General features: G+C 41.7%; 1 protein-coding gene across 1 annotated transcript in view; it reads left to right on the plus strand.

The window, feature by feature from the left end:
- The first annotated feature begins 253 nt into the window (after window positions 1-253).
- The window catches only part of LOC106149084, a 43,299-nt gene continuing 19,316 nt past the window's right edge, over window positions 254-24,236 (plus strand). The window contains exons 1-5 of the mRNA XM_013516738.1: window positions 254-272; window positions 1,654-1,850; window positions 4,023-4,796; window positions 19,181-19,357; window positions 21,194-21,266. Of these exons, the coding sequence (XP_013372192.1) occupies window positions 254-272; window positions 1,654-1,850; window positions 4,023-4,796; window positions 19,181-19,357; window positions 21,194-21,266 (1,240 nt within the window). The remainder of the gene's footprint in view (window positions 273-1,653; window positions 1,851-4,022; window positions 4,797-19,180; window positions 19,358-21,193; window positions 21,267-24,236) is intronic.

Below are 24,236 nucleotides of genomic sequence, written 5' to 3' on the forward strand. Positions count from 1 at the left end.
CATACTATACCACTGATCACTTCAGCAGAGGCCCAGGGTGGATCCAGGCAGCACTGTGACCCTTTACTCAAAGAATCCAATGCTTACCTCATTGTAGCTGTTCTCTCCCTCTTTCCTTTTGTTATTTTTTAAATGAAAATATCTTAAAATTGTGGTTAAGAAGCATGAAATTATCCTCTTAAGCTCGCACCACCTTGGCATTTAGCATCATTTCCCTTTGCTCTTCTTTCCTCTTCTTATCCTGGGCCTGTAAATGGCGCAGATCACAGCAGGCAAGTGCTCTGGTTTTCTCCATTACATTAACTACTGGTTTTTTAAGGTAATGACGAAACCAGGCTTTTGATTTCTGTTTGTAGCTTTTAAACTATGATTCATCAATCCTAGCTCTCCAGTGAAACATATGAGATGCTCAGTCTCATTCACTAAGTAGTTTTCCAGGTGTTTCTCAGTTGAGTGAAGTTCAGTGTTATAGCTTGAATGTGTCATTTAAGACATTGTTATAGAAATTTAATCTCCACTGCAACAGCACTAACAACTGTGTTCTTTCAGAAGTAATCTGATTCTGAGAGCTCCAGCCTCAGGAGTGCAACAATGCCATTAGTTGTCACTTGGTTTAGTGATGGGACAATGCTTTTGAGATTAAGGTGAAATCTCCCTGGGTCTAAATTATTCATATATATAGATCCATGTCTTATATGTCTGCACTGCTTCTGTGGATTGAGGTATATGTTTTATCCTGACAAAGAAGTACATAAACTGGAGCATCTGACCCATTTTAAGTGTGCTCTCAGGGATACTGTCCACTTTTACACTTTGGGGCACCATCCCCTCTACCCTCCCACACACTCTTTCCATTTACCAAACTTGGCACTTTGTGCCCATGAGGCAATGAGTCCATAGGGCTCTCTCGCCTCAGTCCCTGGAAGCTACCACTTTACGCAGGTCATGCCTATCAACTTGACTACTTTAGGTCCCTCATATGAGCAGAATTGTTGGATAATATAGTAGTTTAATTTTTTGAAACACTGGCATACTGCTTTCCATAGAAGCAACACCACATTGCATTTCCACAAATAGTACTAGTTTCCAATTGCTATACATCCTCAGCTACATTTTTCCCGTTTTTGAAATAAGAGCAATCCTAAAGGATATATGATGATAGAGGTCTGTGGACTTGATTTTCTTTTCCTTAGTAATTAGTGATGTTAAACATCTTTGCATGTCGGTGTCCTTTACATTGGCCTCCACTTTTATGTTTCAGTAATTTTTGTTATGCCTAAAAAATATTTCAATTTTCTGGAAATCATAAACAATTTCCTTTTTTATTTAGTTAACTTATTTATTATTAAATGAGTGTTACTAAGTTTCCCTGGCTATTTTCCTGCTGATCAAGTTATCCTCCTGCCTCAAAATTAAGAGTTTTAAAAATACAGGCCAGTACTATGACACCTGCATCAATAACCCCATTTCAAAAAAATCATTTCATCTTTATTATCTTACAATAGGCTTTCACTTTATTCATAATTTCATTATTAATAAATATGAGGCAATAGTCTTATAAAGCTTAAATTATGAAAGATTACCCACAAATGACCTTTTTAAAATGCTACTGGTATTCCCTCAGGCTTTTCCTTGTGTTTACACATTTTTCAGGATCTTCAGGCAGAAAAGATGATCATAACAAAGTACAAAAAAGACAAGGTAGAAGGTGGAAAAGAAGACCTCCACACAAATTTACACAGAATGAATTAGAGATTCTGAAACGATCATTTGAAGAGAATCCATACCCAACTCTCACTACCAAGAGAGAACTTGCCAATGAACTCCACTGCCGTTTGTATGTCATTAATGTAAGCCCAATTGTTCAAAGTTTTCTGTTGATATATATTTTTGTAGATAATATGAAAAATGGAAGGAATTATGAAAATGTTGCAAAGCATGCCACTTTATAACAGTTTTGAGAGTCATTTTAATACACTTTAGTATAGGTATGTATACATTACACGTGCATTTTATGCACAAAAAAAAAAACTTGTGAGACAAGCTCAGAAGCATAGACTGGGTAAGTATTGTTCATAACTTTCCAGGATGAGGACTGTGATGTTCAGAGCAGGGAGCTGGCTGTGGAACTCCTCAGCATTGGAAGATTTTCAGTATTTTGAATGTAGAGCTGACCATTTGCTGAGGTATTGGCTATGGAGTAGGATAAAAACACAAAAGGAAGGATCCTGGGTTCTGGCCTGAGCCAATGGGAGATTAGATTTATCTATAATTAACAAAAGAAGACTTGGAGGAGTAGCAGCTGTGAGCTAGAGATATGGAGACTATCCTTTTGGACATATGAAGTTGGGTATGCCCCTAGGAGGTGAAAGTAAATAAAAAGGTTACATATGACAGTACCAAGCGCAGTAGGAAGGACTAGTCTTGCTCTTGTCAAGCACTTGACGTCTCTCAGTGTTCTAGGTACTTCAAAATCCTACATGGGATAAAGCAGTGTATTTTCAGAAGGGTAATATACAACAGTATTGTTTTTGTAAATTACCATTAGCTGCACAAAACTGTTCCACATTTTGAGGTGGCTGAGGATGTGGCTGAGAGGTAGATTAGTTGCCTGTGTGGTGGAGGACATAGGTTCAATCTCTAGCATTTCAAACCTAAAGCACAATTTTATATACATTTTTAAGTTTTCTGTACATGTTTATTTTGTCATTATCTTTGGATCATTGTGTATACTGGTTCCATGGAAAGCAGAGGAAATTTCCTCATTGGAAACAATAAAGGAATATAAGAACAGCCTTGGAGAAAAAAAGAAATCTGTAGCAAATTCTCTGTAAACAATGCAGTTATAATAGTACAAATTTCATGAAGTGGAAAAACTTAAAAGGGCACGCAAATTAATGATTTGACAACTCAATAGAAAATCTGAGTGAGGTAATGTGTGGAAAAGGGTTTTGGATTAAAATGAGGCTCCTGTCCTTCGTGAATGCCCATGATGTGATCCAGAAGCTTTCATGGAAGAGGACAGGGTCACAAGACAAAGTGTTGTCTTCTTTCTTGGTGGCATCCTATGAGATCCACCTCCAAGTTATTTCTGTAACCTCTGAAAAAAGTTTCATTTTTGATCCCGATGTGTCTGTGCACTCTGATTTTGCGAGATGCAAAAGGAAGCATGTCTGAAGGAGTCACGTTCATTATAAATATGACAAATTTTTATTAGGCAAAGATGACTGCGGATCCATGAGCTTTCCAGCTATTATCACAGTGCTGAATGTGGAGACAGAGCCTCAAGATAAATGCAAATATCAAAAGGTTCCCCAAACCTCAGCCTGTGCTTAAGTATTTAACTGCACCACCAGCAACCTAGTTAATCAGAATGGATAGTCTACAACAGCATTTTGTCATTTGCAAATTCCCCCCCACCCAAAATTTTTGGGACTCTGATTTTCATGAAAGATTATCATCCTTTTATGGAGGAGAAAGCACAGAAGGCAGGAATTGTCCTATAACATGTTTAGGGTCACATAAAACATACCGCTTGGTTGTGAAAAACTCTTCTTTCTTCTGTGCAAGAATTTTGAATACAATGAATTTAAGAATATAACTGAGGATACACTGATTGTAAGGGTATCATGGTAGGACAGCGTGAGCAAAAAGGACGGTGTAGGCATGTCTTTCTAGGAGAGTACTTTGGGAGAGTACTCATTCTAAATGCGGAAAATTATAAATAGGTTGCAGACCTGTCAGGGAAAGATTTTGAATACCTCGATTTACATGTCAAGAAGAGTAATGCAAACCATAAAAGTAGTTGGGGGTTTGGAATAGTATGCATTTCAGAAGGGCCATAACAAGTACCATAGAAGGTAGGGTGCCCTTCATTTGCCATGTCACCTAGGGGTCAGGAAGCAAGATATTAATAATGCTCAGGCCAAGCTGACCTAGAAAATGTTCCTTCAGTTTAGAAATGCCTTAGATATTCTCAGAAAACCAACTTTGATTAATGTATTTTTCTATTTTCTCTTTAGAATTGGTTCAAATCTAAAAGGTATAAACTACCACCTGCAGAGAAAAAGAGAATCTTTGCCATCAAGAAATTGAACAAGTTCCATGGCGAATCGTCTCAGTTCCTGGTCTCCCCTAGTAGCCAGCCACAATCTGACAACTCTTACATGAGACAGACTGCCCCGCAGGACCAGAAGACACTACTATATACAGCTGGCTATTCTACACTGGAGACACAGACCATTCCCAGTGGACATGTTGACTCAGGTGACTCTGTGATCACAGGTATTAACAAGGAACCAAGATGTCCCCCCGAGTATAAAGGTGACCCAACAAGTGGACCATCTTTGACCTACACACCAGGCAAATTTTTCTATACATCTGTGCAGTATTTTGAAAGTGTCAGATATGAGGCAGAGGAAAGCTGCCATTCTCTGCCCATCCTTTCCCATTATGTTTTCACTGGCCAGGGCACAGCCCAGCAGCAAGAAGAGGGCAAAGACCATTATCAACATATGTCATTTCAAGGGCAGCAGCCAAATCCCTGGAGATACCATCTGCAGGAGCTATCACAGCCTCAGTATTACCAAGAGAATTACCAGTTGCCATGCCACAACCAATTTTTCCCCTGCCAGCATCCAAGTGGTTTAGGGCAACAAGAGCCCAAACTGTCAGCAGAGGAGGAAAGTAATGAATGTACCCTAAGCTCTCTGCTTCAGCAGGCACCAGCGCACATAGCAGACAGGTCTCCACCACCTCCTGAGCAAGGGATGCTCAGTTTTTGCAGAGCCTTCGAAGTTTGAAATGCAGCACCTTGAGAATGGGTGTCCATGGGTGGAACCGTAGTGCAGTTACAAGTCATAGAAGGGCTGAGAAACAGTTGTACATCATGCTGTCTCCTGGGAGGTGAAGAACTCTGCAGAAACCCTCATTGTTAATTAGAGTAACTCCCACAGGCTGATTAATACAAGGATTTGTACATGTGTATGAAGTACTATTTTGAGTCAATGAACTGCATGTCTACACAATTACATCTGTCAAATGTGGCACTGTTACATCTAGCAATTATATTTATTTTTATTGATTGCATGGGGGAGAACTGCCATAGTATACACATTCCCAACAGTGAGAGGCCACAGAACTGTCTGCATTGCCCAGTTTCAGCTTCACCTGGGCTTGTGTATTATCAAACGACCACTTTGGTTTCTCTTTCAGGGTCTCAGTGTCCTCTGTTTTGTACAAATGTTGGGTTTTTAAATGCTTTATTTCCTGTACACTTTTTTTTTCCACTGAAATTATCCTTAGGGGTTTGGAGTCTATTCAGTGTTAGTATGGAAACTGTGCTTTTCTTACTATGTTAGTAAATTCTTTTATGAAATGATATTTCTTCATTAAAGTTTTAAAAGTTTTAGTGACTATGTCTGCCGTTTCCTTTATGGAAAGATTTCTGTGCATTCTATATTTCACGTGACTGTAAGACAACTGCTTCTTATTGAGTCATGTTTCCAAGTTGGGTTTTTCCAAGAATAAGTTCATTTCACCAAAGACTTCAAGTTTCCTGCCATGAACTCACTCCAGATATCCCTACACCTCTCAAGCTTAGCCCACTGTCCTACTGACTACTTCACAGTTAGACTTTTCATATGTTCCTGACCTTATATTGCTAAAGGTTTCTTCCCAGCATGAGCATGAGGGTCAGAGTCGGGTGCCAGCAAGCCAGGCTCCTGCAGTTCTCCAGCCATGGATCTACATTGAGTTACTTCTCTAGGGGTCCACTCGGCAGGAGAAATGTTCTCAGTGGAGCTGGGGTAGTGGTGACCAGAACAAGACCTTGTGCTGGGTCCAGGGCATCCATAGAGTTGCCTGTGTGAATACCACAGTATCAGGTGTAAAAAGCCTGGGACTCTGTAGTGGTCCACTGTGACCTCCCCTACATGGGAGTTGGGATGTTCAGGAGAAGGTCTCAGTTTTTGCATTTTCATTTTGACCTCTCCTTTTGACGGGTGTCCAGCGCCCCGTCATGGGCACCCGTGAAAGCAGAGTGTGAGCCTTAGCAGGAAGAGACCTTTGCAAGATGGTCGTTCAAGTCCAGAGAGGGCTTCAACTCCAGGAAGGGCAATTGGGATTTATTCCTCAGGACTTATATCAAATTACAAGCACTGCTGAGGAAAGTGAGAGCATTGTTCTGGAGGGAGAATTGTGACTCATTCCCTACTATGCTTGCTTAAAACTTCTTACAGGTTTTAAATGTAACACTTACATGTGGTTCCAAAGGGATAGAGCCTGTGCAAGGTCACTGGGGCCTCACAGAGCAAACTCATTGCTCAGTAGCAGGAGTAAAGACCCGGGGACTGAACAGTGTCAGGTGCATAGATATCTGTACGACGTTGGCTGGTGAGGAAATTTAAGGTCCCTGTAATTTACTGCCACTCCTTTAAAGCCTCTGTGCAATGCAAGAAGAGAGCATCCAGTCTATTCCTCTCTGACCTCCAGTCAAGCTGTGGTGCAGCGAGCTCTATGTAGAGTTTCAGGTGCATGACCAATTCAAGCTCTAGTAAAATGTGCAATTGCTTGGCTCAGGAAGAAGTGTTCAAAGGAAATTGCTACAGGAAAGATAACAGTTGTTTCTATCGACTTATATTGGTCCATCTGGATTTCAGGTCTTCCTTCCCTTCGCGCCTTTGGTAACCCAACCCTGCAGTGTTTGAAAGGTATCCATACACGTGATTCCGATGCCCTCATAAGTGGGAGAAGCCAATAGCACATCTCTGAGGTATACATGCAAGAATCAAGGTCACAGAAGATCTCCCTCTTTCTCCACTAAACAGTTGATAAGAAGTGAAACTGAGTTTTATAAAACCAAGACACACGTTGAAAAATACAGAAATGAATCATTATGGTTGTTATAAAATTTATTCATTTCTGCTTCCATTTTAACCCACAATAAAGATTCAAATTCTATTTGCAAAGTTCAAACTCCCTCTCCTCACTGAAAAGTTTTATAAAAGTTGGGAAATTCTCCTTTAGACATTATATAATTTACTATATAAATCAATGTACAAACATGTAACCCGAGCTACTTTAGAGTCTGAAGAAGTATTGTAAATCTGAAGAAATCCAGGAAACTAAAGTAAAATTCACTCTTAAAATTGTATTGACATGTAGATGAGGGGCAGGCCATCCTTGGATATAATGCCTAGAGCCACACACACACACACACACACCAAAAAATTAATGTAAGCATTAGGAATTTAACCTTTGCCCATCACAAGTGTCAACTTTACCACTTTGGGTAAAAGATACATGTAAAAGACTCTGGACTGCCAACTACAATTGCAAATCCCAGTATCCAATTTCAAAACATTCATCATTCCATAGAGTGGATTTACCACTGAAAAACAAGTGCCCTGAAATCGTGCATTCCTGCAATCATGGGTGTGATGTAAAGGGAAATCAATGGTGAAAACAGATATTTTGTATTATCGCAGACAGCAAAGAAGCAGGCAGGAGCTTCCCACTTAAAGTGCTGCTTAAATTCACCCTGAGGAGCCAGAAAGAGCTTCCAGGTGTCTGTGGAAACTGGAAGCCAACTGCATGATCCCCAAGACAGGAACCTTCCAAAATGCATAGTGGATGACTGCTTAGATAAATATCTGTTGATTTAATCACTTCTGTGATATTTCTCACCCCTGAAAAGGCCTTTGAACCTGGGTGTAGTGGTGCAGCCGTGTTATCCCAGCACTTGGGAAACTGAAGCAGGATCACTACGAGTGAGAGACCAGCCAGGGCTACATAATGAGTTCAAGGCCAGCCTGCATTACAGAGTGACACCATCTCTCAAAACAAGGACTTTGAAGGACTTCAATTAAGAGGTTTGATTGTACCAGAAAATGAGGCATCATCATCAAACCTTACCAGATATAACTTTGCTTCTGAGATCTCTAATTTGTCCATATGCAACATTCTTAACTCTATGGTATTCAGTTTGTCCAGTTTCCTAATATTTAGGCAAAGGCTTACTGATTAATGTAAGGAGAGACTCACCTTACCCTGTATCACATTTTCTGCAGCTTTCTTTAAATATATGGTCTTCATTATGTGTTGCTCTGGCTATCTATGAAGTTGGCTAGTGTACACTCCCTAGGTTATCAATCAGTCACAGATGTAGGTAGATGTAGGGGTTTCTGTGAATGTGATTTATTTGTTAGTACATGTTTGTGATACATATACACAGTGCTTTCACTGTGGGAATGTGGTCCATGACGCAAGTTAAATTTTTACACCCCTTTCTATCCCCACCTCCTGCCCTCTCCCCGATGTCCTGGTCCCCTTCCCATTTGCAGTGATGTATGAATCTGTTTCCTTTTATCTTTTATTTTACTCATTACTTTATCCATACTTTGTAATTTTCAAGTGAAAGAAGCCATCTGGAATTCAGGCTTGTGTGTCTGATTTCTTTCACTTAATGTTATGTTTTCAAGGGTCACCTGTTTTCAAACAAATGTTTCAAATTACTCCTTTACTGCAGAGTAGTATTTTACTGTATAAATATATTTTCTTTGTCCAGATCTTCCACGTAGCTCCCTCTTCACTGGGGTCCCTGTTGGGGTTTTCATTAACTGCACAATTTCCTCCTGTGGGCAGAGAATTTCCTAACCAAAGCCTTCAAAACTGTGGCACCACCCTAACTTGTTCCCTGGTTCCAAGTTTCCACCATTCCCCACTGTATACCTGCATGGAACTCATTGTCCTGATCGATGTAGGGGGTAAATACCATGGAATTCTCTGTGTCTTTCTTCCAAGGGTTTCCCAGTCCTAGTTTCCAGTATATTGTCCTGCAGTCCCCGTTCTTGGTGCTGGTTTCTGAAGCTATATCTGCTTCAGCCTTGCCCACAGAAACTTGTCATCATTATGTATATCTAAATGTCGCCAATAACAATACCAATTAAAATTTTAAAAAAGATAAACAGAAGGATGGTGCTTTTCCACTCTCCAGGCAACCCAGAGTCATTCATCTTTGCATCCTTCTCTGATTGTCCAACTGAATCTCTTTTTCCTTCCTTCTGCCCTTCTCAGCTAGGTGTTGCTGGGTGTCCATTTTCCCTTGAGAACCTGCCTACAACTGTGGGCAGGACAGTGAATGTTTTGTTGACAGTACTTCCTGTTTTAGATGGGAGGAACATGGAACTTGCTATTTTCATTAAAATTATCTGTTTGGGGGGAAACTTGTCTCACTGGTGACCCATTGTCCATAGGCTCTGCAGATGGGTGCAACAGTCATTATACCAAATTCTGATTGGCATCCTTGGGTCAGTGGGTTGGGATGCCAACCATCCTCATGAGAAACTATGTTGATAAATCAGACATGTCCAGTGGAGAAGACAGCTTCACGCTGGGTGTATTTAAATCTCCATACACCCATTAGCAGCCAATTTGCTCCATCACTCAGAACCTTTTCCAAGGGCTCAAATGCCTGAGTCTAAAGAGTCCTCATGTGATCCACTCCTGGACCAGTTTCCCCTCCATTACCCTCTAAATTCTGTATTTAAGTTCAGTTGGTTTGTATTTTTCTTTATCAGTCCATGTCAGACCTTACCTTTCACCCCTCCCCACCACAGGGAAACTGCTATTCTTCAGCACCAAATTGAAGGTACTCACTGCAGCCATCATGCCCACCCAAATCATCAACTGTCCAAGTCTCTGGGAATGTCTTCTGCACAGGTTTTGCATAAATCCAGATGAATTTAACTAAGGTGGATTAGAAAATATAGTTTGGAAAGAACAGATCCAATCAGGGAAAGGTGAAATGAGTAATGCTGAGAATCATCCTTGCTCATCTATCTGTCTTTCCCTTGGCTTTGGGGGTTTTTACAGACCTCCCTGGGGATTTGTCCACCATCTTGGACCTTGAGCCATTCTGGGGCTTCTTTTTGCACCAATCTGCAGTTCCAGGATCTTGAACTATTTGGTGGATAGGATACTTTGATTAATAGATTTTAAGGTACGAGAGATTCAGGGCTGTGTTTGAAGAGCTCTGTTGTGATTTACTCAGCAATAAATGTGCTTGTGATGCTTTGTAGATCCCTAGAGAATTATTAGTTAGTCAGGCAACAGAAGAAGCTGATTTTTATGATGATATCAAGTGGTCTGGATAACTAAAAGTACACCCTCATTTCAGGACAGTGTCCTTAAGAAGATTCTTTGGAGTAACTTTGGGTGAGATAGCAACCATAACTCTTTTCCATGCCCTTTTCTGGACTAGTGGCAAATGCAAGCAAGAGCCTTTGGGGCCATGACCATCTGGCTACTTGACTAATGTGGTGGAGTTCTTCCTATGGCATTTCTGATGGTTAGAGCTCCCATGCCTTCTCTCTTTGACTGGCTTTGCTGTCTCCTTGCAGGTTTCCTTAGCTGATCCATGTTTCTGGCTTTTCCAAGCTTCTGGAGTCTCCACTGCACTTTTGGCTTCAAACTCCCAACTTCCACACTGACCTCTCAGCAGTACACTGGCTGGCCTCCTAAGCCTTCTGAAATCAGATGGAAGCCTTCTTAACCCCATAACTCTTGCATTCTGCATGCACTTAAAGCCATCATTGGTGGGACCTCTTTTTCTAAGACAGTCTCACTATATAGTTCAGGCTGGTCTGCAGTCATTCTATAGCATACCCTCACACTGATCCTGCTATCTCAGCCTCCTCAGGGCTGAGATTACAGCCATGAACCACCATGCATAGCGAGGGCATCCCTCTTTTTAAGAATACTTTTCATGAGATTGGGTTTTTATATCTTGATGAGCAGCTGTATTGATTAAGAATGAAATGAACTTAACCTCCTTTGAAACAGTCACATTGAATTTGGCATTTTAAATGTCCTAGGGGGCCTCTGCAGCTTTGGGCCTAGTCAGTCTTCAGTTGCCAAGCCAAGAAATTCTGGGAAGAATCCACATAGGAGGTAGTCCCAGGGCATTGTCCAGAGCCTGCAGGGATAGCTGCCACTCTTGAGCAATCTGACTTCCAGAGGGGACCCCCACAGGAAGGACACAGCTTAGAGGGAATTCCAGGCTGGGTGCATTACATAGCCCAGTGACCATTCTGGTAACATTTGAAACGTGGCCCTGGAAGAACTGCCTTGGGCACAAAGGCCATAGAGATGCTTGTGGGCTTGAACTCTACTCCAGCCAGAGAACTTTGTACAGTAGAGGCCAACATCTGCAACTCAGAAATGTGCTGTTTTCTTGTAGTCACATCTCTATTATTAAAAACATTAGAAGCCACGTTAATGAGTTTTTGTTGTGGGGTCTGAAAGCCACCATTTTCTATAATTGTTTATGAATGCTGCTGATAGAGTAATAAAATTGATCTTTAGGACAAGTTGTCACGCTGGCACTTGTGGGTCTAATGGTGCATAATATCTAATGGGAGCAGCAACAGAGTAATAAACTGAGTTTAGCTTTCATCCATGTTCTGAGTGGCTGTGTTTAGTTTATTAAAATTAACTGCTATATCGGCTACCCTGCGAAGTCCTTCCATTCAGTAAGAAATCTCATTTTGCTAGGTCCCCAGAATCTGCTTGTGAGTTCCACTTAGGATCCCCCCAAAGTAGAGCTGTTGTTTCCGGGTAGATCTGCTTCATGGAGCTTTTGCTCATCTCTATAAGATTGACCCAGGATGATCACTCATGCCCTCTCTCCTGAAGAAAGAGTGGAGTCAAGGGTCATATTTAAATCAGACCTCGTTAGACCATATGACTGAGTTAAGTACTGGAACTCTTGGATATATTGGGTGGGATCTGAAGAGAAGGAACCCAAATGATGGTTGATTCAAGAGACACATCTCAAGGGGAAAGGAAGATGACCTCTGACAATTCCTTCTGCTCCAGCCACCTCCCAGAGTGAGAACTGGGGATGACAGGGAGTAAGTTTTCGGGGCCAAAGTAAAATTTGGATTGGGTGTGGGAGTCAGAGATAGCGGGTGTAGTATACAGAACAAGTGTCTGGTGGGCAAGAGGCCCTACAGGAGGAGAAGAAGTGACTATAGCAGCCATGGGAAGCTCTAGGCGTGAAGAAGCTGCTGTACCAGCAGGAGGGCCTGAAGCGGGAGACAGAAGAAGGCTTGGAGAGATATTGCATGAGAAGCACAAATAGGACTACTATGGAGGGTAAACGATGTCTGTAGCTCTAGGCATCTGTCTTGTGTTCTCTCCCACAACCTTTAGTGCACATTTGTCTTCTTTTACACCCAGTCAACTGCATCTTCTAGGAGAGCCTGATACAGACATTACTTGATGTTATATCGTGATGGAAATTTTTAAAAAGTGAACTGAACTAGTAGTCTGACACCATATTAGGTCAAAATAAGATAATCAAGCACACTCTGTAGCTCATGTCTTTGGCTAACTCAGCCTTGACTGACTACACCAGAAATAACCAGACCCTGGTCAGGTTGATTGAACTCAGCTGCACACACTGTTCTTACTAGCAGCAAGAGATGAGCAGCACTATTACTCACTTACTTCAAGGAATTTCTTCCCAGCAATGAGAGATAACTCATGCTACCCAACAAAAATTCACCACACTTTTAAGCCTTCTTAATTCCTACTTGCAAACCTAAATAACAATGCCCAAGTTTGACTCTGGGCTGATGTTTTGGGAGTGATCACTCATCAGCCCATGGACATAATTGTTATGGTTTGTCTGTGTGTCCCCCCAAAGCCTCACGCAGCCATGGGGCAGGCTTTTAGAGTTGATTGATTGTGGGTGTGAGAGCTGCACCTGCCCTGGGGTGGCTAGTTTGCATATGTAAGGAAGAGGAAAAGAGTGCTTGAGGCCATTCCTCCCCCATTCCTCGCTGGTGTGTGTGCTTGTTGCTTTTGCTGTGTTCTGTCGCCATGAGCTGTAGCTCTCTGCCATGTGCCACTCTGCCTTGTAATCTGCCAAATACAGACTGAAACCTCCACAAACTGTAAGCGAAATAAATCTTTCCTTCCTTAATTTTGGGTGTCAGATATTTTGTCCCAGCAATGAGAGAAAAGTAACCAAGACAATAATAAAGTTGGTTGCTTTCTGACTCCTTGGTGCAGAGCATTTTCCATTCAGTTCTGAACCACATTCCACAACAGTTTAACAGGTACTCAGGTCAGTCAATCTGTGGCTATCATTATGCTTGAATTAAAGTGATTTGTGAAGGTTCAGATACTTCTAGGGTTTGCTTTACCTCCCCATGGAAATATATTCCACAAACCCAGAATGGGATTACTGGTCTGACTCAACTCTGCCCATTTATCGATCCTATTCATGAGTGCCACAGAATGGGGATTCTTTAATAAAGTATCCTATCTAACGCCTCTACCAAACTAAGCATAGACTTGTGTTGTAGTTAAATAAAGAATTGGGTTTTTCCCACCCCTTTCTTCCTTTCTTTTACACAAGTGAACCTCACTGGCAAGGGAGTAGTGTTCATATGCAAACTTTTGGCCAGAAAAGAGGACTCAGAGACAATAACAGAACCATCAGTCAGAAAAAGGAGGGTGACAGAGGAAAATAATTAGGCTGTGGTCTTAGTTGTGCATTCCCACACTTTGCTGCATTCTGTCTGATGCGTGCAAACTCCCCACAAGATTCATGCACATGGTCACAGTCACCACCACATGGCCGGGTTTGCCATAGTTGGAGGAGCCCTGCTCGAGCACTTTTATTTCACCACAGCTTCTCATTCCAGGACCACGACCTCCACCAAAAGGGCATCCCCAGGCCCAGTGCCCAGATTGTCCCACTTGAGGTGCTGATTGCTGCTCAGGGCTGCTGTTAGGTCTCTGCCCTCTGAGAGGAGCCACAGCAGCAGACTTGGCACAGGCCTGGAAAGGCAGCTTGGGAGGCAGTGGCTATTTATTTTCAAAGTCTTTGCCTACATTACATGTGTGTCTGCGCACTGTCTCAGTCTTTCCTTTCAATTATTTTTTAAACAATAATTGAACTTGGAATGTTGCACTTGCCATGCAGGCGCCGTGCTACTGAGCTATAACCCAAACCAAGGCTCATTTCTTTCTGTGGAGTACCAAGATCCTGAAAGAAAGGCCCCCCAGTCCATCCACTTCAGGACCTAGCACTGCAAGAGGATGGGTTTGCAGGGTCATCATTCTTGAGCATCACCTGGGAAAACTAGTCACTCAGAGAGACTACGTGACAATAAAATTAAAAAGGGGATGAGATGTAGCAGTTTCCAGCCCTTCCTATCCAAAGGAAGACAAGCTATTATCCAAAAAATACTAATCTTCTGTCCTGGCAAGCACAAGGTCAATGTTCAATTCTCAGTACCAAGCAATAAATAAATAAAAACACTGATCTTATAATGTCCTTAATGGCAAGCTGTAGTCTCTCCTGCCTCCAACCTGACTGCCTTCATCAAGGACAAACTCCTGTTAGGTGGTGAAGTTGGGGCAGCTGCGGCTCCTTCCTCACATTGCCAGCAGCTGGTAGCGTTTGAGTGCGAGGGCCCCAAGCTTGAGGTTTGGGGTGAGGGGTTCAGCCTGTTGTCTAAAGGCCTCACTGACCTCCCTCAGACTGTGCATAACATTCTACTGACTATGCCAGGGATTGAATAAAAATGGAAGCTGCGGTGGGTGCTGAATGAATGGAAGGTAGGAAATGTGAAGGTCCATTAAGCAGAGGCTCTGTAAGGCTCTGCCTTGTCTGGAGTAGGCAGAGTCTGGGCAGGGCTGAGACTGGTTGGGCTCCGAGTGAGAGGGCAGAGATGGCCCCAGGCCTTGAGCAAGTGGTAGGGACTGAGTAGATGGGCCTATCCTATAGCTGGATGGTCTCAGCGGGGTATTTAAAGAGCTCTGCCTCAGCGCCCTCATTTCCACACTCCCTTCACTTTGGACGGTGGTTCTCAGAGCAGCCTTAGGTAGCAGTGTTTCTTGGAGAAGGTGCACCAGATATTTCACATGGCCTCCAAAGGTAAATTGCTTGGTGGGAAACTGCAAAGTGTTAAGTGTGTGGCAGCCTATGTAACATATCAGGGTCTTGGAGGGGATGGAAACTGTATCTCTTAAAATTATAAGTAGTGCAAGGCATAGTGGCAAACACCTGTAATGCCAGCACTCAGGAGGCTAAGGCAGGAGGCTTGCCTCGAGTTCCAGGCCAGTCTGGGCTACATAGTGAGGATAAGGGAGCCTGAATGAGGTAGCAAGACCCTGTCTCAAAAACCAAAGTACAGGTAGGACCCAAATGTGGTGGTGCAGGCTTGCAATCTCAGCACTCACATGTAGTCCAGGCACTTGCCTATAATCCCAGCACTCAGGAGATCGAGGCAGTCAGATTGCCATGAGTTAGAGGCCAGCCATGGTGACCTAGCAAGTTCAAGGCCAGCCTGAATTACAGAGCAACACCTAATCTTCTATTCTTCTATTCTTACATCTGGTAATCTCAGCAACTTCGTTGAAGATAACAATATGTAATAAAACAACCGCAGTTAATCTCTATCATTTGGTTTAAAACACCGTATCATTTTTAATGTCCTTGCTTTTTGTTGTTTGTATTTTGCTATTGTTCTTTTTTTATACTATTTACTTTAAAATAAAAAAAAAGAAAATATTTCACCCAAGTGCCAGGCATGGTGGTATATGCCTGTAATCTGAGCACTCAGAGATTGCTAGAAATCTGAGGCCAGTCTGGGCTACATAGTGAGTTCATGGCCTCCCTAAACTACACAAGGAGACCCCTCTCAAGCAAAAAAGTACAGGTGGTAGAATCTCAAATTGGAGGCAAGCTTAGGCAAGCAAAAAAGTACAGGTGGTAGAATCTCAAATTGGAGGCAAGCTTAGGCAACTTATTAAATTAATGAGAAAGTGAGAAATTTTTAAAGGCTGGGGATATACTTCAAGGCAAAAGCTGTGAGTTCAATTCAGATTACCATGAAAAAATGGGAGAAGCAGTCTAGGGGGCTGGGGACAAGCCATGTTACCAACATGACTGTCTATGGTGGCTGAACCCTGGAATTGTGGAGCAGCACTTTCTGAGATGGTGAAGTATTTAAAATCAATCTGTGATGATTACAGTTTTTAAAAAATTGCTTCTATCCACAGATACATGGTATAATCAAAATATGTGGTGGAAGTTTGAGTTAAAAGTTTATTTTAGTAAAAACACTTTCCTTACACATTCCTATTCCTCCCTTTTGCTTTCAATGCACTTAGTGCGTGTTTCTTGCCAGAGTCCTCTGTACTGAGTGTCTCTTACAAGCATGACCAGGGGCTGGGGATTTAGCTCAGCGGCAAAGCGCCTGCCTGGCAAGCGCAAGGTCGTGAGTTCGGTTCCCGGTACCGGAGAAAAACCAAAAAAAAAACAAGCATGACCAAAAGTCCATGAAAGCCATGGCATTCCCAGGAAAGGCAGGCTTCTATGAACAGTGCTGAGGCTCCTTCCCATAATGGCCTTCTGACCCTCTCTGTAGACTGCAGGATTGGGCTCAGCACCAATGAAATTAACCCCACCCATAGAGCACTAATTTTGTGTAGGCATCTCAGCCCACAGACTAACCTCCATCTCTTCATCTGCACTGAGCAGACATTTGTGAGAAATGGGGCAGGAAACCACCATGGTCTGTACTTTGCACGCAGGTCCTGCTTCCACCTGAGTTCCCCTCCCCCAATCAGCAGATGAAGTCTGACTAAGGGATACAAGATGTCCTTGCTGGCATCTGCACTGCTGCCTGAGACTCCAAATCCAGGTTTCTCCACCATTTCAGGAGCATCTCTTAAGGAGGATGTTTAGACATAGGAAGGCGCTTACAGCATTTTATCCTTAGGAAACTCTTGGTTTTGCTGTTTGCCAGTGGGATTATTTCTGACCAGGTTAGGGAAGCCTGGCATTTCCTGCAGTATGATGTGGACAGAGACTCAGCAGGGCTGGCGAACAGCCTCCCAGTGCTCTGCTGTGCCAGGGTAATCTTCCTTTCACAAATGACAACAAAAACTGCTCTCCCGTAATTTGTGTTCTCTGATACTTTATTAACTTCTGTAAGGAAAGTGTTAAGATCCAAGACTGCATTTTCATGCAAATTTCAATGTTTCAAATTCTAAGCTTTTTCATACCTTTTATCACAGAATTTTTTTTGAGCTAGGTCTCTCTGTAGTCCCAGCTGGCCTCTACCCCAGCCCTGTTTCTTCAGAGCGCTGAGGCTGGGATACAGTCCTGTGCCCAGCTGGCATACTGTGCCACTGATCACTTCAGCAGAGGTGCAGAGTGGGTCCAGGCAGCACTGGGATCCTTTACTCAAAGAATTCCATGCTTACCTCATTGTAGCTGTTCTGTCCCTCTTTCCTTTTGTTACTTTTTAAATGAATATACTTCAAAATTGTGGTTAAGAAACATGAAATTATCATCTTTAGCTTGCATCACTGTGGCATTTTGCATCATTTCCCTTTGCTCTTCTTTCCTCTTCCTATCCTGGGCCTGTAACTCCGGGTGCAGATCATGGCAGGCAAGTGCTCTGGTTTTCCTGATGACATTATCTACTATTTGTTTAATTTAATAATGAAATCAGGCCTTTGACTCATATTTACATCTTTTTAAAAACCATGATTCTTACTCCGGCATGATGGCACCTACCTGTAATCCCAGCACTTGAGAGGGTGAGGCAGGTGATCCATATGAGTTGAAGGCCACCTGGGCTACATAGTAAGCTCAAAGTCAGCCTGTAGCACAAAGTGAGACCCCTCTAAAAATGAAACAGAAAAAACCTCACCAAACAGAAAAGATTCTTCAAATTATCTCTCTAGTGAAATATCTAAAATGCTCACCTTCATTCACTAAGTAGTTTTCCAGGTATTTCTCAACTGAGTGAAGCTCAGTGTTCTAGTTTGAATGTGACGCTTACCACGTTGTGTTAGGAGCTTAATCCGCTCTGCAACAGTATCGACAGCTGTGTCCTTTCAGAAGTAGTCAGATTATGGGAGCTCCACTGTTACAAATAATGTCATTAGTTTTCATTTTCTTCTGTTATCTGCTGGTGGTTTTGAGATTAAAGCAAAATCTCTCTGTGCCTATAATTTTCATTATGAACAATTTCCTCTTGTATAATTCTGGGCTGTTTCTTGGATTAGGGTGTTTTTAATCCTGACAAAGCAGAACGTCAATGTGAGCATGTGACCCACTTGTACCTGACTGCTCAGAGGCCTTGCACACGTTTGCACGGTGATGCCACCATCACCTCCATCCTGCCCTTTCTATTTGCCAAAGGTGGTGCCTTCTGCCCATGAAATAATTCACTCCACAGAGCTCTCTCTCCTCACGCCCTTTAAATTACCATTTTATTTAGGTTAAACCTATGAATTGGACCACATTATCACCTCACATGAGCAGAATTATTGGATAATATAGTAGTTTAATGTTTTGGGAAACTGCATAGAAGCTACACCACATTGCATTTCCACTGATACTATACAATGTTTCCAATATCCATCCATCCTCAGCCACATCTTCCCGGTTTTTAAATAATAACAATGCTAAGGATGTATGTCTATAGATTGGACTTTCTTTTCCTTAGCAATTAGTGATGTTAAACATCTCTGCATGTCTGTGTCTTCTTCAAAGCTCTCCACTTTTATATTCTGGTAACTTTGTTTTGCCTAAGAAATATTTCAATTTTCTGGAAATCTTAAAGAATGTTCTTTTATTTTATTTAGTTAATATATGTATTTTGAAATAGGTCTTCCTGTTTCCATGGCTTTTCTTCTCACGTGGATCAAGGGATGCTCCTGCCTCAGAACTGAGGGTTTTAGAAGAACAGGCCTATGCTACTACACATGCATTAATAATCTCATTTCCTAAAAAAATATCCTCTAAGCAGGCATGCTGGTGCACACCTGTCATCTCAGTATTCAGAGGCTGAGGCAAGAGGATCACTGTGAGTCCAGGGCCAGCCTGAGCTATGTATTGAGTTCATGGCCAGGCTATCCTCCAAATTAAGATCCTGTCTCAAAATCAATCAATCAATCAATCACTCAATCAATCAATATTTTTACATCTCCTTTCATCTTCATTATATTAAAATAGTTATTACTTTATTAATAATAAAGGCTACAGTCTTATAAATCTTAAATTATGAGTTGTTACAGCAGAACAACATTTTTCAATGCTACTGCTATTCACTCATGCTTTTCTTTGTGTTTCCAAATTTTTCAGGATCTTCAGATAAAAAAGATGATGATAACAAAACACGAGAAAGACAATCTGGGAGGCAGATTTACACAGGATCAATTGGAGATTCGGAAACAAATATTTGAAAAGGATCCTTACCCAAATTCCACAACCAAGGCAAAACTTGCCCATGAATTTGACTGCCAGTATGATGTCATTGATGTAAGCCCAATATTCAAAGTTTTCTATGGATATATATTTTTATAGATAATATGAAAAAAGGAATAAATTATGAAAATGTTTGATAGTATGCCATTTCATGTAGGGGTTTTGTCAGTCATTTTTATATACTTTAGTATAGGCATGTATACATTACACTTGTATTTTATGCAAAAAACAAAAAAAACCTGTTGTGAGACAAAATCAGGAGCATGGACCGGGTAAGTAGTATTTATAATTCCCCCAAATGAGGACTGTGATGCTCAGTCCAGCCAGAGAGCTGGCTGTGGAACTCCTCAGCAATGGGAGATTTTCTGTATTTGGAATGTAGAGCTGACAGTTTGTGGAGGTATTGGCTATGGAGTGGGAGAAGAATAAGAAAGGAAGGATCCTAGGGTTTGGTTTAAGCCAATAAAAGATTGGATTTGTGTATAATTAATAAAGCAAGACTTGGAATAGCAGCAGTTGTAACTTACAGATGTGACAAAAATCAAAGTTTACATAATAGAATATCAAGTGCAGAAGGAATGACTAGGCTTCCTCTGATCCAGCGCTTGACATCTCTCAGTGTTCTAGGTACTTCAGGATCCTACGTGCCATAAAGCAGTGTATTTATGGAGGGGTGATATATGACAGGGCTGTTTTGTAAATTATCATTCAAGATGCACAAAGTTGTTCTGCATTTTAATTGTAATAGGGTTGGGGGTGTGGCCAAGAGGAAGATCCGATGCCTGCATGATGGAGGACACTGGCTCAATCTCAAGCATTTCAAAACTAAAATATTTAGCTACATTTTAAAGTTTTCCATATGATTTATCTTGTCATTATGTTTGGATCACTGAGTATATTGGTTGGATGGTAAGGGGAGAAAAATACCCCAGTGGAAGGAAGAAAGAGATATAAGAATGGCCTTGGAGAATAAAAGAAATGTGCAGCAAAGTCTGTGTAAACAATGCACTATTATACTTATAATAGTATAAAAGTCATGAAGTGGAAAAACTTAAAAGGGCATGCAAATCAATGAATTTACAAATCAACGGAAAATCTGAGGGAGGTGATGTATACAAAAGGATTTGGGATTAAAATGAGCCTCATGTCCTGATGAATGCCTGTGCTGTGACCCCAAATGTGGCGTGGAAGGGTTAGCATCAAAGGATCCTTGCACAAGACAAAGTATTGTCTTCTTTCATGGTGGATCCTATGAGCTCAGCCTCCACATTAGTTCTGTAACCTCTGAAAAATCTTCACTCTTTATCCTGATCTGCCTATGCACTCTGGTTTGAGGTGCAAAAAGTGAGTGTATTCAAAAGTGTCACATTCATTATGAATATGACAAATTTATATTAGGCAAAAATGAATGTGTATCCATGGGCCTTCCAGCTATCGTCACAATACTGAATGTGGTGACAGAGAATCAAGAAATATGCAGATATCAAGAGCTTCCCCAAACTTCAGTGTGTGCTCAATGATGTAAATGTGCCACCAGCAACGTAGTTAATCAGAATGGACAGTCTACAACAGCATTCTATCATTTGCAAATTTCCCCTAGAAATTCTCTTGACTCTGATTTTCAGGAAAGATTATCATCCTTTTATGGAGGAGAAAATACAGAAGACAGGAGTTGTCCCATAACATGTTGAGGGTCCCATAAAATACACTGCTTGGTTGTGAAAAACTCTTCTTCCTTCTGTGCAAGGACTTTGAATACAATGGATTTAAAAACATAATTGAGCATACACTGAATGTGAAGGTATCATGTAGGACAGCTTGAGTACCAGAGAAGTTGTGGGAATGTCTTTCTGGACAGTATTCTGTCTAAATGCTGAAAAATTTAAATAGGTTGCAGACTGGTCAGGGAAGGATTTTGAAAACGTCAATTTGCACATCAAGAAGGGTGACGCAAACCATGGAAGTAGTTGGGAGTTTGGAATAGTACACATTTCAAAACTTCTCTAACAAGTGCTACCAAGACAACGGGGCCTTCATTTGCCATGACGTCTAGTGGTGAGGGAGCAAGATATTAATAATGCGGAGGCCGAGCTGACCTGGAAAATGTTCCTCCACTTTAGAAATGCCTTAGGTATTACCAGAAAACTAACTTTGATTAATGTATTTTTCTATTTTCTATTTAGAATTGGTTCAGAAACAAAAGACAGAGACGGTCAGGTGGGAAGAAAAAACAGAACTGATGCCATGAATAAATTAAACGTGTTCCCCATCCAAAGGTCTCAGTCCCTGGTCTCCCCAAGTAGCCAGGCACAATCTGACAACTCATCCAAGCACCAAGCTGCCTTGCATGCCCAAGAGACACTATCGCATGGAGATGACTCTTCACTGGAAACACAGACAACTCCAAGTGAACTTGTTAGTGCAGATGACTCTGTGCTCACAGACATTAACAAGTAACCAGTATGTCCAGGGGAGGATAAAGGTACTGCACCAAGTCGACTTTCTCCCACCTACACACCAGCCACTTTTATTTATCCTAATACATCCGTGCAGTATTTTGAAAGCGCCAAGTATGAGCCAGGGGAAAGCTACCATTCTTTGGCTTTCCTTCCCATTTTGTTTTCCCTGGCCAGGTGACAGGCCAGCAACAAGAAGAACACCAGTCCTATCATCACTATATGTCATTCCGAGGACAGCACCCAAACCTTTGGGGATGCCATCTTTAGCGGGTGCCACAGCCTCAGCATCATCAAGAGAATTACCAGTTGCCATTCCACAACCAATTTTTGGCATGCCAGAATCCAAGAATTTAGGGCAACGGGAGCCCAAACTGGCATCAGACTAGGAAAGTAATGAATGTGCCCTGAGCTCTCTGCTGCAGCAGGCACTGGTGCACATAGCAGACAGTCTCCACCGCCTCCTGGGCAAGGGATACAGCAAGTTCATGCAGAGGCTTCAAGGTTTAAAATGTAGCACCTTAAGAATGGGTGTGCACTGGTGCAGATGTAAGTGTGTTTGCAAGTGATACAAGGGCTGAGAAACAGTTGTATATCACCATGTCTACAGGAAAGGGAAGAAACTCTTTGCAGAAACTCTTACTGTTAATTAGAGTAACTCCCTCGGGTTGCTTAATACAACAATTTCTACATGTGTTTGAAATAGTACTATTTTGAGTCACTAAACTGCATATCTACACAAATACCACATTTGTCCAAAATGACACCTTTACTTGTAGCAATTGTATTCATTTTTATTTATCACATGCAGGAAAACTCCCATAGTATGCGCATTCCCAGCAGTGAGAGGCCAGAGGACTGTCTATATTGCCCAGTTTCGGCTTCCCCTCGGCTTATGTATTATCAAAGGACCCTTTGGTTTCTCCATCAGGATCTTGGTGTATTCTGTTTGTATAAATGTTGGATTTTAAATGCTTTATTTATCTTTTGCAACATTGTGGGTTTTTTCTCTAAAATTGCTGAAGTCTCTTACACTAAACAATATTTTTTGGACCTGGGTATTGCACACTGAGGAATTCCACATCTGTGATATATCAACAAGCCCATTTTAACAAGTAATTTGTGTCTGCATTATTTGCTCAAGTTGGCTTTGAATTTCTCATCCTTCTGCCTCACTCAGCTACCCAAGTAGCTGGACCTACAGCCACGTACCTCTGTGCCAGCCTAAAAATGTTTTGCTCTGCAACAACTCAACTAATCCAAATATATTTACTTATATTTTGCTGGATTACTTTTCCTAACATTTTCTACAAAATTTTCCACATTACCTTCATGATTAAGTTGTACACTTTTTTTCTACTGGGATTATCAGTAGGGATTTGGAGTCTACTCAGTCTTATATGGCAAGTGTGCTTTGCTCACTATGTTTTAAATTCTCTTACAAAATGGTATTTCTTCATTAAAGTTTTAAAATTTTCGGTGACTGTGTCTCTCATTTCCTTTCTGGAAAGATTTCTCTGCATTCCATATTTCAAATGACTGTAAGACAACTCTTTCTTATTGAGTCATGTTTCCAAGTTAGGTTTTTCCAAGAATATGTTCATTTCACCAAAGACTTCAAGTTTCCTACCACGAACTCACTCCAGTTATCCCTACACCTCTCATACTTAGCCCACTGTCCTACTGACTACTTCATGGTTAGACTTTCCATATGTTTCCTGACCTTACATTGCTAAAAAGTTTCTTCCCAGCACGAACGTAAGGGTCAGAGTCAGGTGCCAGGAGGCCAGGCTCCTGCAGTTCTCCAGCCATGGATCCACACTTGATCACTTCTCTAGGGTACAACTTGGCACGAGAAATGTTCTCAGTGAAGCTGGGGAAGCGGTGACCAGAGCAAGAATTGTGCTGGATCAAGGGAATTTGTAGAGTTGCTTTATGAATACCTCACTATCACCTGTAAAGACCCTGAGACTCTACAGCGGCTCCCTGTAGCCTCTACCACTTGGGAGTTGGGATGTTCAGGAGAAGGTCTCACTTTTTGCACTTTGGTTTTGACCTCTTCTTCTGCTGTGAAGCACCCCTCGTGCACACTCCTGAAATTGGACCTTGAGCCTTAGCAGGAAGAGATATTTACAAAGTCTTTCAAGCCTAGAGAGGGCTTCAACTCCAAAAAGGATAATAGAGTTTTACTCCTCAGCACTGAGATCCAATTATATGCACTGCAGACCAAGGAGAGAGGTAACCTAGGGAGTGTTTCTACTCTATAATATGCAACTTGTCCTGTTCCCTAATATATAGGGAAAGGCTTATTAAAGTAAGGAGAGACTCACCTTTCCTTGCACTCACATTTTCTGCAGCTTTCCTTCCTCATATGTTGCTCCAGCTATATATGAAGTTGGCTAGTGTACACTCCCTAGGTTACCAATCCCTCCGTTCTGGAAGGACACTTCCAACTCATTCACTACTGTGATTGTTCA

Source organism: Chinchilla lanigera, unplaced genomic scaffold (genome assembly GCF_000276665.1).
Source record: "Chinchilla lanigera isolate Chin_1 unplaced genomic scaffold, ChiLan1.0 scaffold00036, whole genome shotgun sequence".
NCBI classification, from domain to species: domain Eukaryota; kingdom Metazoa; phylum Chordata; class Mammalia; order Rodentia; family Chinchillidae; genus Chinchilla; species Chinchilla lanigera.